At 45.0% G+C, this 13,571-nt stretch overlaps 1 protein-coding gene across 1 annotated transcript in view; it reads left to right on the forward strand.

The window, feature by feature from the left end:
• Positions 1-1,265: 1,265 nt before the first annotated feature.
• The window catches only part of FBN3 (fibrillin 3), a 123,859-nt gene continuing 111,553 nt past the window's right edge, over positions 1,266-13,571 (forward strand). Inside the window, exons 1-2 of the mRNA XM_418173.8 lie at positions 1,266-1,312; positions 3,999-4,299. Of these exons, the coding sequence (XP_418173.7) occupies positions 4,130-4,299 (170 nt within the window). The 5' untranslated portion in view covers positions 1,266-1,312; positions 3,999-4,129. The remainder of the gene's footprint in view (positions 1,313-3,998; positions 4,300-13,571) is intronic.

Below are 13,571 nucleotides of genomic sequence, written 5' to 3' on the forward strand. Positions count from 1 at the left end.
TTAGGCTGAGCATCATTCTGACTTCTATAAAGCTAGCAGGGGGTTGATTAGGAAAACTGAAGAGAACAAAAAAGGCAGTGAGGATGTTTCAAAGAGGGGCAGGAGGAGAAGAGCTGAATCTCCCTGTCAGCTTGGGTTTGCCTTGGAATTTCTGCACCCCTGTGAAATGAGCTGTGTTTGAGCCCTCATCTGCTGCGTGTAAAAAGGTAACTGAGCTCTGAGCCACATGGCAGGACAATGCGGAAGCATCCTCACGTGTGTGCTGTGCACAGCCTTTTGGGATCCGTTTGGTGCAGACTTATCTGAACATCTTTGACCTAACAAACAGCTTGATTTGAGGCTTCCGGGGAGACTTTGGCATGTCATCCATCCACACGTGGGGACTGCACTTCCTTCTGATGGTGTGCAGCGGCACGGAGCAGAGACAGTTCAAAGAGGAGGAGGAACATGTGCATTGCATTTTCCGTATAAAGAGAAGACATCAGTAATGGTTCTTAAGCAAGAGACAGAGAGATGATTTCTGCACAGTGCCAAAGAGCAGAATTAGATTCAGATCTGATACTCAAACAAAGGTCGTCGTACATTTATTATTTATTAACCTTGGGGAAGTGCTTGTAACTTCAAAGAATTTCTCTTTTGGAGACGAGGTAAATTTGAGTGTGAAGGTCCTAGGCTGTGTCATCTACCCTTCAAGTCCTCTGTCTCGCCTTGTTTTATATTAGCTGTACAAGAGAACAACCAGCAAGAAAACTGTTTTACTTGAAACCTTTTTATTCTTTCTGCTCGTCTCAGCACGCGATCGCTTCTCAAAAACGAGATGAAGGACCAGTCCCAAATTGAAAATGATTTTTTTTTTTTTTAACCAAACCTTTTGATGTGAAGTCACTGTTATTAATGCCCTTCTGCCTCCTGCAGCTCCAGCCTAAATTTGGGACAAGGAGTCACTGCGTCCAGCTGAACTGAAAGCGCTCACTAATTAAGTGAGCCAAGGAGCCCTGCGCTCAAGAGGAACGGCTAGGTGATAACCACATCTGCATGCAAACGCTAAATCCAACCTCTCCCCCCTCCCTGCCTCAGCCCCTCCTTGAAGTTAAAAACTTTTGGCTCAAGAATGCGGTAGGGTTGTCCTCCTGCTACTCCCACTCCTCCTGCACCCCTTCCTCCGCCGCAAGGCCCTCCCCCTGCTCAATTTGGATTAGGCTGTACCTTTTCTTCTCTCCTTCAAGGGTGAGGGTTTTATTCCCTTCTTTTCTGCCCAGATCTCCACTAAACAAAGGAGCTCTGGGCACATCACCAGTTCCAGGACGTAAAGGTATTTAAACAGTTTCAGACTAAATCCAGACCTGTATAGCTAAGATCCGATTTCTTTCTATCTGTAATCGACTTCGCAATTCTTTGTTTGCCTAACTGTATTTTATTGTGTTTTGCACATTTTTGGGGGGTTAATTTAATTTGCACACTCAGAGACATGGTTTTTTGAGATGCCTTTCCCGATTCCTTCCAAACTTGCAGCTAAGTTTTAAGCCTGATTTAGTGATTGATTCTCTTTGCTTTGCCAGTGCAATTCTTACAAGTGGTGCTTGATGGAATTTCTCAGAGCTCAAAGTAATTTTTGAGCCTTTCTTAACATTCTCTTTTGATGGTGTAAAATGACTTTTCCTTACTCTCAGTAAGAACTGTGTCAATGCTCTCATGGTACGTGCCTATGTATCGATCATTTGTCATGCTTCTCAGTTCTCTGTGAGGAAATGGAGTTCCTTCAGTTTAAGTTTCCGCATGAAAGCTGGAAATCTCTCGAAGTGTAAAAAAAATGATTTTTTTTCTATGACTTCTTTTCCATGTGTGTGCCACCTATAGAGCTCTGGGAAGAAAGTAAACGCTCTCCCTTTTGTCCTGCTGAAGATAATCACATCCCAGCCTTCGGCACAGGCATGTGCAGCAAGGCAGCAGCAGAGCTCGCAGGGCTGCTGCAGGAAGGGCCGTTTCTTTGTCTCTGCCTCTGCTCCCAGCCCTGCCTTTTCCTTCCCACTCCGTCTTCACTGCATTTGAAACATTAAGAGCCTGAAAAATGCATGCCCTCAAGAACTGAGATTCCCAGCTAGGACACTGCTCTAAAGCTGGGAGGGTTTATTATATTGTTATTACTATTATTTTGAGTGTTCTTTTGTTTGTTTGTTTGTGTTTTTTGTTTGTTTGGTTGGTTCGGTTGTTTTTTGGTTGTTTTTTTTTCGGTTCATGCTCACTGTCTGCCTTGTCTGGGGTGACCGTGCCTGCTGTGGGACTGGGCTGCAGCAGGAACGCGTGCTGCTGCGGGACAGCTGGGGGGACGGGCAGGGGGAGTTGAGGGGCCCTGTCTCTCCCAGATATTTCCACTCTGGGTGGAGAGGGGAGGCCGGTGGGACCCGTCCCTAGAAAAGCACACGTCGGAGTCCGGAGGAGAGAGCTGCCTGCTGACCCTCCCCCGGCCGGGAGGAGGAAGGAAGGGACCCCGGCCCCGGAGCGTGGGGGCGGGAAGCAGAGGAGCTGAGCTCTCATTTGGACGTGCCAGCACGGGGCCGGGAGATGTGGGGAATGGGAGGGGCAGCGCGGGCTGGCGGAGGAATACGAAGGCGTAGGATCAGGGGGGTGCAGTCTGGGGATCTCTGTGGTGCGTTCCGCACAGCCCCGGGGCTCTCTTTGCTCGCCGCGATCCCGCCTCGCTGCCCCGCCCGCTTCTTGCGCCCTCGGCCCGGGCCGCGCTCCCGGCGCTGGGGCGTCCCCGAGGCCCGAAATCGCTCCTCCTGGGGCTGGGTGGTACCGGGAGCTGTGCCCCAGGCCCTAGGGCGTTCTCATGTGTTCTCAGTGCCACATCAGACCCAGATGGTGGCAAGGACTGAAATAGAGCTGCTCCAGAGACCGTTGTGCCTCATGACCTCAGTGCCCCATGGCAGGAGGTGACCTCTGTCCGCCCCTCAGGGCTCATTCCACAGCACTGCACTATTGGCCCAGGGCAGTGTCCTCAGCATGCCCACAGGACCTTATGTCTCCCTACATCACTGTGCCCCGGGGGAGGAAGCGTGGCTCCGGTCATCAGGACTGGTCCACACAGGCTTGCATGGGGCAGAATATCTCTCGGGGCTGTCTTGGTGTGATTCAGGGCAAAACCCTGGCGGTGGGCCCTGCTCGATGCTCAGGTGCAGGCCTGTAGCCCAGGAGAGCTGGCCCTGCTGCGCTCACCCCAAGGTGTGTTGGCAGCCATGGGCTCTGCTCCTGCACACCTCCCAGCATGCTCAGCCCTCTGCCTTTTTCTCTGTCCCTTCACCATTGTGGAAACCAGGCTTAGCTTAATGGACTCTCTTCATCCTCTAGCCTCAGATAACAGTTTTACGTCCCCCTCCAGCCCACAGTGACGCTTTTGCCTACCTCAGCACTGGCATACATGCCCCTCTGATGTGTTTTCTAGCATTTCCTCTGACTGCTCAAAATTCCAGGTATCTGAAAGTTGTTTGCAAGCAACTGATCTCTATTCCGTGCCCTGGCCTGGCTAGAATAGAATACAGTGGGGCCTGGGAAGTAGATCTATAAACAGGATCCGCTCTTCCTTGAAGTGCTGGTCTCCTCTTATTTCATAGCTCTGCATCTCGTATTGCTCCTCTGAACTCAGGTACTGTGCCAAATTCAGTAGCATAACCTGATACCAGGGGGTTCCAGGACAGATGCTCTATGGTCACTCCATTTCCCTACCAGAAAGGCAGGAAAATGGATGCAAGGGCAGAATCATGAGTCTTGGAGATCGTTGGTTCCTACCTCTTGGGAAAGGAGGGCTTTGGCAATGATATGGTGGGAAATGACATTGTGAGCATGTTGGCTGCATGTACAAGGAGCCACACTCACTGTGACTGTATGACCTCACTGTATCAACTCTGGGGAGGGGCAGTCTGGGGTGAACAGTCATTTTAAAAACGTGAAAGCCCTTGAGAACGCTTTTTTGTTTCCCTTTCTTCTGTCTTTGCTTCTAGAAAGCGAACGGCAGGAAGGCACCTTGGCATTTAAGGGCGGCTGCAAAAATCCATCCTCCACCAAGGCAGCAGGGACCCTCCAGCTGGAAGAAGATTTCGGGGCAGCCGGGAACCGTGGAATCCGTGCCATCATGGGGGTATTGTGGCTGGCCAGGTTCATGCTGGGATGTACAGCAGTTTTGTATGTGGAACAAGCCCAGGGTCAATATGAAGGGGACTTGCAGACAGACAGATTTGCAGGCTATGAGGAAAGACAGCCAGCAAACAGAGTGAGAAGAAGAGGCCAAGACACTTTACGAGGGTATGTTTAATGTTCATTTCTATTTTATAAAGCAGAACTTGGTTTATTATTATAGCACATAGTAGCATGCCTACAGAATTGCTTTTCTGCCCTTTCCTTGAGCTCGGGAAGGAATCTGCTCTGCAGACATAGGGTAGGAGGACAGTTCTTGCCACGGGGAATAGCAAAGCAGGCAGAGAACCCAGACTGCTGTGTGAATAGAGTGCTGTGCACTGAGCACTCTTCTGCTTTGATCAGTGGATCACAGCAATTTTGGGCTCATGCATGAGTACTGCGAGGAGTCATCAACATCTTGCCTGCAGGTGGGAAGAATCCTGGGCATTAACCTGGAGGGATGGCTCTGGCTGGTCTTTCCATCACCACTGAGAATGTTGTTGACTGGGGTTCTGACCCAGGAGTCACCCTGTCACGCTGCCAACTGATGTTGTGTGTTATACTGTTGGCTGCTTTTACACTGATAGTTGTTCTCTCTACCACTGCTAATGGGTGAGTGTACATGCTAAGTCATCTGTTGTGAAGTAAAGTTGGGGCTTGTGGCCTCGTCTGTAGAAAAATTGGTATGAGAGCTGCATCAGTGAGGATTTTTCACTTGAGGAGGGAGATGGGTCTCAGCTAAAGAATACTGAAGCTTGCGCTGGAGCTCAGCTTTATTTGCTCGTTCTCAAGATGGTTCCTGGCCCTAGAATTGATTCTGGGTTATTTTAAGTCTGCCTGGCTGTAGTTCTTGGAAAGTGTTCCTGTGTTAGTGGGCAGAAACAGAGCAGAACGTGATACACGCGCTAAGTTTGGAGCGTGCCAGAGTCCTCCAGAACTTGCTGGGGAATGCTTCTTGAATGGGATGGAGCACCATGCTTTCAGCCCAGACAATCAAATGTGCATGTTTGGGCTGGAGCTGGAACCCAGAGCTTGGCAGTAGAGCTGCAACAGGCAGGGCCACGGTGCTTGCAACATTTGCTCATGGAATTCAGAAGTGTGTGGCCACTTGTTTCTGCTATGGTGGATTTGGAAATGATGGACAACGGCTGTCCTAGGGGTTTGGTCTTCTCAAAACTAGCTACCAAAAGTGGCTGTTAGCTCTCTTAGAGAGCTGGACTACCCTGTGTATCTCCCAGTAAAATCTAAAAGGACTTCTACTGTGATTCTTTCAGGTATCTTTGAGTCCATTCAGATAAAACATTCCAAATCTTTATGATTAAAGGGATGAAGGACATTTCTTGCAAAGGATAAGATGACAATCTGCCAGACCAGAGACTCTGGCTACCCAGGGCTAGAGGTGATTGATCACAATTTTCATAATGCAGATAGAAAGAAATGGAGTTAGTTCATGTGTTCCTGGATTATCTTAACTTGTGTAGCCCTGTGAGGAAGAAGGAAGGGCAGAGCATAGAAATGGTATTTCCATTCCTTACAGGATCTGAGGGAAGGTCACTAGATGCCAGTGATCTTATGAAACTCAGGGACCTAGGTAACCAGACACTCTTCTCAAAAATGACATAGAGCTTAAATTCTCCTGACTTTCTGTGGGCCTGAAGCATCCAAATGTCACATGCTTTAAAAAATGGAGCCTGAGGTCCCAAGTTAGAAATGACTTCTGAAAACTTTTCTCTGAAGCCTCAGGCATTGGTTGGCCAACACTGAAGTAAAGCAGTGCTAAATTATCTGTTGTGTAAGCAACTGAAGGCCACACAGTAAGTTTGAGGCAGGATTGGGATCAGGTCCGAAGAGTCTGGCTCCAAATCCCCTGGTGAGAGCTAAGGACCACACCACTGGTCCTTTGGGTTTCCCTTTGCTTTCCTAATGCCCTCTGAAGCAATTGCTGTAGGAAGAAAAAGAGCTCCATTAGGATAGGTGCAAGATCTGTTTAATGACATCTAAGCAAATATAAATTAAGATAGCTGAAGATTCATTGTTTCTCAGCCCTTGGGAGGGCAGTCTGTTGTTAGGGAGAGAATGATGGTGGGCAATGCAGGGAGCACTGCCAAAGCACAGTGGCTGGGCTCTTGCCTCAGGCACTTCCCATGCTCTGTGTCAAGTGACCCTGAGAGTCTCACATATTCTGTGTCCAAATCTCTCCTTCAGGATTTCCAGCCCATCAGTGAACCGTCTGTTTAAAGTCTTTTTTTTTACAAGCAGATGTAAAAATCACTTGAGATGAGAAATCTACTGAAGAATGATGTTTCAAGTAGTGTTCTCCTGGGCTGAGAATACAGCAACAGATGTCACCAACTGTACTGGTGTGGATGGGTGGATGGGGCTGTCAACCAGTGAAAGCCATCCCCTGCAGAGTTACAGACTCACTGCTTCTGTAGGTTCCCAGAACCCTGCTAGTACCTGATCCTGTTCTGTCTAGAAACAAATGTAGAGAGGTGCACTTGTGGTTGAGCATCTTCCCTGATCTGTCTAACCACATTTATTACTTTTCTTTGGGACAATCAGAAAAGTAATAATTTAAGGTTTGGTTTACTCACAGGCTAAGGCTAATGCTGTAGTAGTAAAATAAAGGAATGAGCAGTAATTTTTATTACTGCAAGTTTAAATGATAGTTTTTCTCTCTCTCTTTTTTTTTTTTAATTTTAATGTTATTTTATAGTGTAGATATGTAGGTGGCATATCTTGACTACTGCAATCATCTGTCCTATAAATCCACACCTCTAACATACCTTTGAACCTCTAAATATAATTAACCATAGTGCATTTCAGTAGTGTTTATGGCAGCACTTCAGATGTTTGCTTTGGAATTTGCTTTCCAAGACCCACAACTTTCTTTTTTTAGAGCGATACGCTAATTTCAGTTCAGCCTTCATTTGAGATATCTTTGTTTCTAAGACTTAGTTCTGAGACTTGCTATAATACAGTGAAGTGGAGCTGCATTACATAGAGTTAAACTGGTGCCTTGCCTTTCTCAGCCTGATGATTGTGTGAGACCTGGGCCAACCACCCAGCCTGATTACTCTCTGTTTTTGGTGACAGTGTTCAAAAATCTGTAGACCAATACTGAATGGAAGGAAAGAGGCAAACAGTTTTCATGGGTATTTGGTCAAATCTAATGATGATGGTGCAGTACATAGTCCTGAGTTCTCTTCCTCTTCTCTTTTGTGGAAGCCTTCTACTTGAAGCTTCAGAGATGTCCATAACGCTGACTTCTTGTTTGTTGAAAGGATTTGCTTTGCCAATGCATGTTAATAAAATGTATTTTCCTTTTATACAGTATGCTTGATACCTCCTATCCTGCCAGATCTTAAATGCCTTTTATAATGTTAACATGCCATGAACAGATCATTTTGTCCATGGCAGAAATGTTTTTGCTCCCAGAGTGGAGTATGACAGATGAATGTATGCATTAGAGATCTTAAAGCAACCTACTTCAACAAGCTAGAGCTGGTTCTTGTTCTACCAATTATTCTTCTGTGCCCCTCTTTTTGTCCTGAGTGGATGGAACCATGGAATTTCTCTGTCTCTACATTTTGATTGATTTAAATTTCAGCAGGAAATTAGGATCATGCATGAACTAGACAAAGAAGTATGACCCAGGTGTCTTCCACTTCTTTCCAGCTTGCCATATGGGGAAATGTTTACCAACTCTGGAGGAATCAAATATGCAAGCATGTATTTGGTGTTCCTTCCTACTGCTGCATGTAGCACACATACCTGCTGTGTGAGTAATTCCCCATGGGTTTCCCAGGAAAGCCTTGTGTAAACCCAAGCAGCACTGCATATCTGCTCTGCTTTGGTGCCCAGTGGCTTTATGTGAAGCCATAGTCAGTTAGTATGTAGGTCACTTCAAAAGTAATGCCTCACATTTATTTCCGTTGAAACAAGATACAGAGAGCAAAAACCACTGTTTGATAGAGCAAATTCTCAGCTACAAAATGCTATTTTTCAGCATAGTCAGCGCCATTAGCTGTGCATTTTCACCAGAGATGAACAAGAGCTGCATGCCGTGCTTGTACAAATCTGCACCAGTGGAGGTGACCCACTGTTGCTGTCACCACTGCTGAAATGCAGGATTGTGTATAGTTCTATTAGAAAATGTTGCTCTGTTCCCTTCCCAATCTCCCTTAATAAGGGGAAAGTGTGAGATAAATGCAAAGAATGAAATAAATGCAAGTAAACAAGTGTATTATTCACCAATGCCTTTACAAATAACAAATAATGAAATAATGTGGAGCAATAAATCACAGCCAAAGCTGTGATTTAATCTGTCCTTAAGCCCATTAAAGTAGAGGCAATTTAGAATTACTGTCTCCTGAAAGGAACAGCACTGACAAATCCATTTGTGAAGTAGGATTTGAATAGGATTATTAGTTTAATGAACTACTGAACAGTTTCCAAGAGCAAGAATGTGTTTAACAAAGGGGAAAGAAAAGATGATTAGTCTGCAGCCAGCTGAGCTGTTTGCTGGCAGTGTGATTTCCTGTAAGTTCATGGCTGCTTATTATTTTTCAAGTCAGAATAAAGGCTCAGCTATAGCCTGACTTTAAACAAAACTAATTATGTCAAGCCCATTAATTAGGAAATGGCCACTGCAATTGAGAAGATAGATGAAGACGGAATGTTTCAGAAAGAAGGACATGCATCGTACCTCTTCTATTGCTCTGATCTATGCAAAAAGACAGAGAAGCATCTCAGTGAGTTGTGGGGAATGGAGAGGAAGGGCACACTGTGACTGCAGAAGACAGGAGGAATTGATGGGGTGTGAATAAGCTAAACTCTCCACGCACCCCAGCTTGGAAGCTCAGGTACAGCGTTTGTGGAGGGAGCTACAGGCTGTGATTCTGTACTCTGGCAGCCTTTTAAATTGGAATGACACTGTGATGATGTTTAGTGTCAGAGGGAGTTGGGCACAATGTAGACCAGCTTCACCGCTTTTCCAATTCACTGAGATGTTCACAGAGCAGATGATTTCCAGCAGAATTTTAATCTGATTTGATCCCTGACATTGCAGTTCTGCAAGCATCTTAGTATACTAATTATTAGCTGTTATCAGCTCTCTTGTCCTTGCATAATGGGATCTCACCATCACTCCACTCCCTCTGTTGCATTACTGTTGGCATCACTTTCCTAATCTGTGTTGCTGGTGGAATTCTTATGGAGAAGATGATGCCCAACTGGAGTGAGCAGCTGGAGGTGAGCAGAGCACAGGGCTGTCCCATTCAGTGGCAAAACCAGTCTGAATCGACCTGGAGTCCTTGTAGGAACAGAGCACAGTGAAACCACCGCCAAGCCACATGCATCTTGTGGCATCTGCTGTTCTCTAAGTGGGGATTATTAACTCTCCTATTTACTCAGCAAAAATATCAGTCCATATACAGATGCTCTGTGTGACAAACACCAGGATATATATATATTTTTTTACCAGAATCAGTTGTAATTTTTTCCTCACTGTTACTTTAGGTCTATTAGAAACAAGCCTTTATAAAGAGCGGATCCTTGAAAAAAGAAATTTGTGGGATATTTAACCAACTCCAACAAGAGAAACTACATGCATGTACCCAAAGAGCTGTTGTGTGAAAGCAGCAACATATGTTGCTTATGGTTCCCCACACATCCAGTATGGCTTTCCTTACAAGCCCCTGAATTGCATGTCCATGCACAGAGGACTCTCCATCTTCAAGGAGGCAACTTTGGGGCATCTCCATTTAGCAATAATGAGGAAGAACATGGCAGGGAAGAGCATGGCCAAATTCTAGTAAAGTTTTCTTGCCTTCTCCCATCATACTCCCGCCCTGGGCAGGATGTAGGTCTTCCAGCTCCAAGACCTGATTAAAATGAGTTTAAGGTGACAGTACATCAGCTGTGTGGCACCTCAGTAAAGGTGTGGCTGGAGCTTCTTTCACTGAGATGCAGTTGCTTCTTGAGAACATCTTGACTGCATCCAGATCCCTGTACTCCACACATGTAAACCTTCGTATTTAGTCATAAAGTGAAAAGAGAAATACTGCAACCAACAGAAGGAACAGTGTTAAGGCAACAGCTTCTGACTTAGGGCTATCATTCCTAAATTTTCTTCATGTGTTGATTTGTGTTTTGAAATGGTTAATCTTGAGCTTCTGGCCAAGGCTGTTTGCTCTTGTTATTGGCAGGAAACATTAAGGCAAGTATTGGCAGGGTAAAAGATTGTCTAGCATAAAAAGTAGTATATATAGGGTCTTGTTCAGAATCTTTAAGAACTGGATTTGAAGTTTAATTTATTTCAGAATATGAAAGGAAAAAAAAAAAAAGAATGAAATAGTCAGTAATGCTGCTTTCCAAATTAAAGTGTTATGCAGTTCCTGGAAATCAACTGCACTTTTAGTCTCTTTCAAAGGAAAGTCTACTTTGTGGTTTCTTGCCAACATATTTGCACAAATAAGAGAAGACTTCCCTACCATCATTCATACAAAATGCTTGGAGATCTGAATAAAGGGAAAAAACAGAATTACTGACAAAGGAGAGATATGTAATGAAAGATGTTATAGACATGCATTGCAAAAAAAAAATGTTGACGTTTTTGGTCTTGAAGTTGCCATTAACCAAAGTAGATGCATACAGTCTTGTGAAGGCAAGGCTTTCTTTGCATTTTTCTTCCTTCCTTGTATGAAACTGAAAAATAATGAGAGAATCTTGGATCCCATGGCTCACTGTGCTGAAAATTACAGGAACTAAACTCCCAGCATACGGTAATTAATCATTAATGCTCTTTAAGTAAATGAGATGACTAAGTTTGTTTTTTTTTTTTAAATGTCAGGGCATTTATGTCAAAACAGAGAGGCCAACAGACAAAGGAAAGTTTTCACAACTTGAAATAACTTGTTAAAAATGCAAAATCTTTAGTTTTGCATTTTGGTTGTCCATTTCCAAATTCACAACAGAGATAACGCATGAAAGAAAAAAAAAAGAGATATAGGGGTTTTTTGACAGGAGAGGAGGACTAATTTTTGATGGAATTGCTGTTGTGAGCAAAATAAAACTTGTGATCTCTAGTTGTAAGTAAGGTAAAAAGAAAACAAATGTGTATTGATATGAGCATAGTTCTGTTCTCTCCCTCAAGGTGCCTTTTCTCTTCCCTGTATATACTGTCTAAGCTCATAGATCTTGAGAGGAATACCTGCTATCTTACAACACAGAGGAGCCTGCCTGTAGCTCTCCACAATACCTTGGGACTCTGGCAAAATGCCCTCCTAATGATTTACAGTGAGCTGAGGTTACTGTTGCATGCCAGAAATAGCCAAGGTGCAGCTTTTGAGTGCATTTGAGCACATTGACCATGCATGTGTGCAGTGCTAATTTGCAGGGTGTGTATGCCCTGCACTCAGCTTTTACATAGCTTGGGTTAGCAGAACTTGGAGAAGAAGAGGCTCCAGTGAGACCTCATTGTTACCTTCCAATACTTTAAGGGAGCATATAAACAGGAGGGGGAACAGCTGTCTACAAGGGTGAACAGTCATAGGACAAGGGGGAATGGTCTTAAACTGAGACAGGGGAGTTTTAGGTTAGATATTAGGGGGAAGTTTTTCGCCCAGAGGGTGGTGACACACTGGAACAGATTGCCAAGGAGGTTGTGGATGCCCCATCCCTGGAGGCATTCAGGGCCAGGCTGGATGTGGCTCTAGGCAGCCTGGTCTGGTGGTTGGCGACCCTGCACATGGCAGAGGGATTGAAACTCGATGGTCATTGTGGTCCTTTTCAACCCAGGCCATTCTATGATTCTATGATTCTGTGATTCTGTGATTCTATGAACTGTACTGTAAGCATAAAGGTTTATTTTGATGTGAGCTAGTTGTGTCAGTGGCAGTCAGGCAGCCACCTCAGCTTGGCTTTCGCTCCCTGTAAGTGTGTCCGCAGTCCTTGTGAGATTTCTTCCTAAGGTATGTGGAGATGTGGAGGGAGAGTTTTTGAGCCTGAGCTGGAGATCCAGAGGTCCAGGATGAGACTTCCCTTTGTTGTAGGCTCTTGCTCCATTGCCTTCATGAGAGGGCTCAGATGTATTGAGTTAGCTGCATCTCGTCAGGAAAAAGGAATCACAGAATCATAGAATGGCCTGGACCACAATGATCTTCTAGTCTCAACCCCCCTGCTATGTACAGGGTCGCCAAGCACCAGACCAGGCTGCCCAGAGCCACATCCAGCCTGGCCTTGAATGCCTTCTTGGCATTCTCCTTCTTGGGCAGGACCCACATGGCATCAGGTGCCTGCTTTTTCTGTCTTGGTCCATGCACATCACCCCAGGGCAGAGAACTTTACTGACTGTGCCAGACGCAGCATGAAACAGCCCCATCCTGGGCTTGTCTCACTGACACAGTGGTGGTCTCAGTTTGGGTATTCCTGATAGCCCTAGGAAAGTGATCTGTAGCTCTGGTCAGCAAGCAACTTCAGAATGTTCTGAGTTGTCACTACTTTCATGCTTACAGTCTTACCCAGCAGAATAAATGCGGTCTCTCAAAGTGCATAACTTCTGGTGGCACTAACAAAAAGATTAAAGGTGCATTTCTGCACCTTTAAAACTGGTTTCTTAGTACCAAGTGTAAGTGACATCACTGAGAAAAACTTACTCCTAAAAGCTAAATATAGGATATGCTTCTTTACAGAACAAGAGAATGATTTCTTTAGTAGGAGCAGTTAAGCACCTCATTTTCAGGATGGAGTCACTATCCTTACATTAAATGGGGTTGCCTGGCATATTTCTCCTTCTGTGTATTTATTGATGATAAAGACAGTTGGCTTCTCTAGTGTCATTGCACTTCTTTTTAGTTTGCTAATTACTTATCAAACCGTCCATCACATGAACATGTATAGACCTGGGATAGTATTCAGTGAATGTGCAGATAGCCTAGTCCTAGACTTACAGAACCAACGAACCACTGGAAGAAGTACAATACATTTGAGGGATTGGCTAAGTCAAGAACTCTGCTCAAGATCCCTAGCTCTGCTTTAGGCCAGGGATCCAAACAACAGCATTGTTTCAGATTTATTCTCACTCTGTGACACAATCCCAAGTCCCTGCAGATGGAGAGATACACGGACAAAAACCACTATCACATTTGGCAGTAATTATTGTCCCCCTAGTGATCTCCACTGCCTGCAGTGGTGTTCCCGCTTATTGTGTGCGATGATCCCTGGAGCCCAACAAAGAATCAGGCTAAGATCAGTACCAGAAGGAATTTTGAATCATAGGAAAGATTTCCAATGATGCAGTGGAGAGGCAAGATCATCTTCCTTGGAAAAGCCACAAGCTTCAATCTTATACAACTAGAGAATGCAGAAATGATATTGATGCAAATTCCTCTTATTTG

The sequence above is a fragment of the Gallus gallus genome, chromosome 28 (assembly GCF_016699485.2).
Source record: "Gallus gallus isolate bGalGal1 chromosome 28, bGalGal1.mat.broiler.GRCg7b, whole genome shotgun sequence".
NCBI lineage: Eukaryota > Metazoa > Chordata > Aves > Galliformes > Phasianidae > Gallus > Gallus gallus.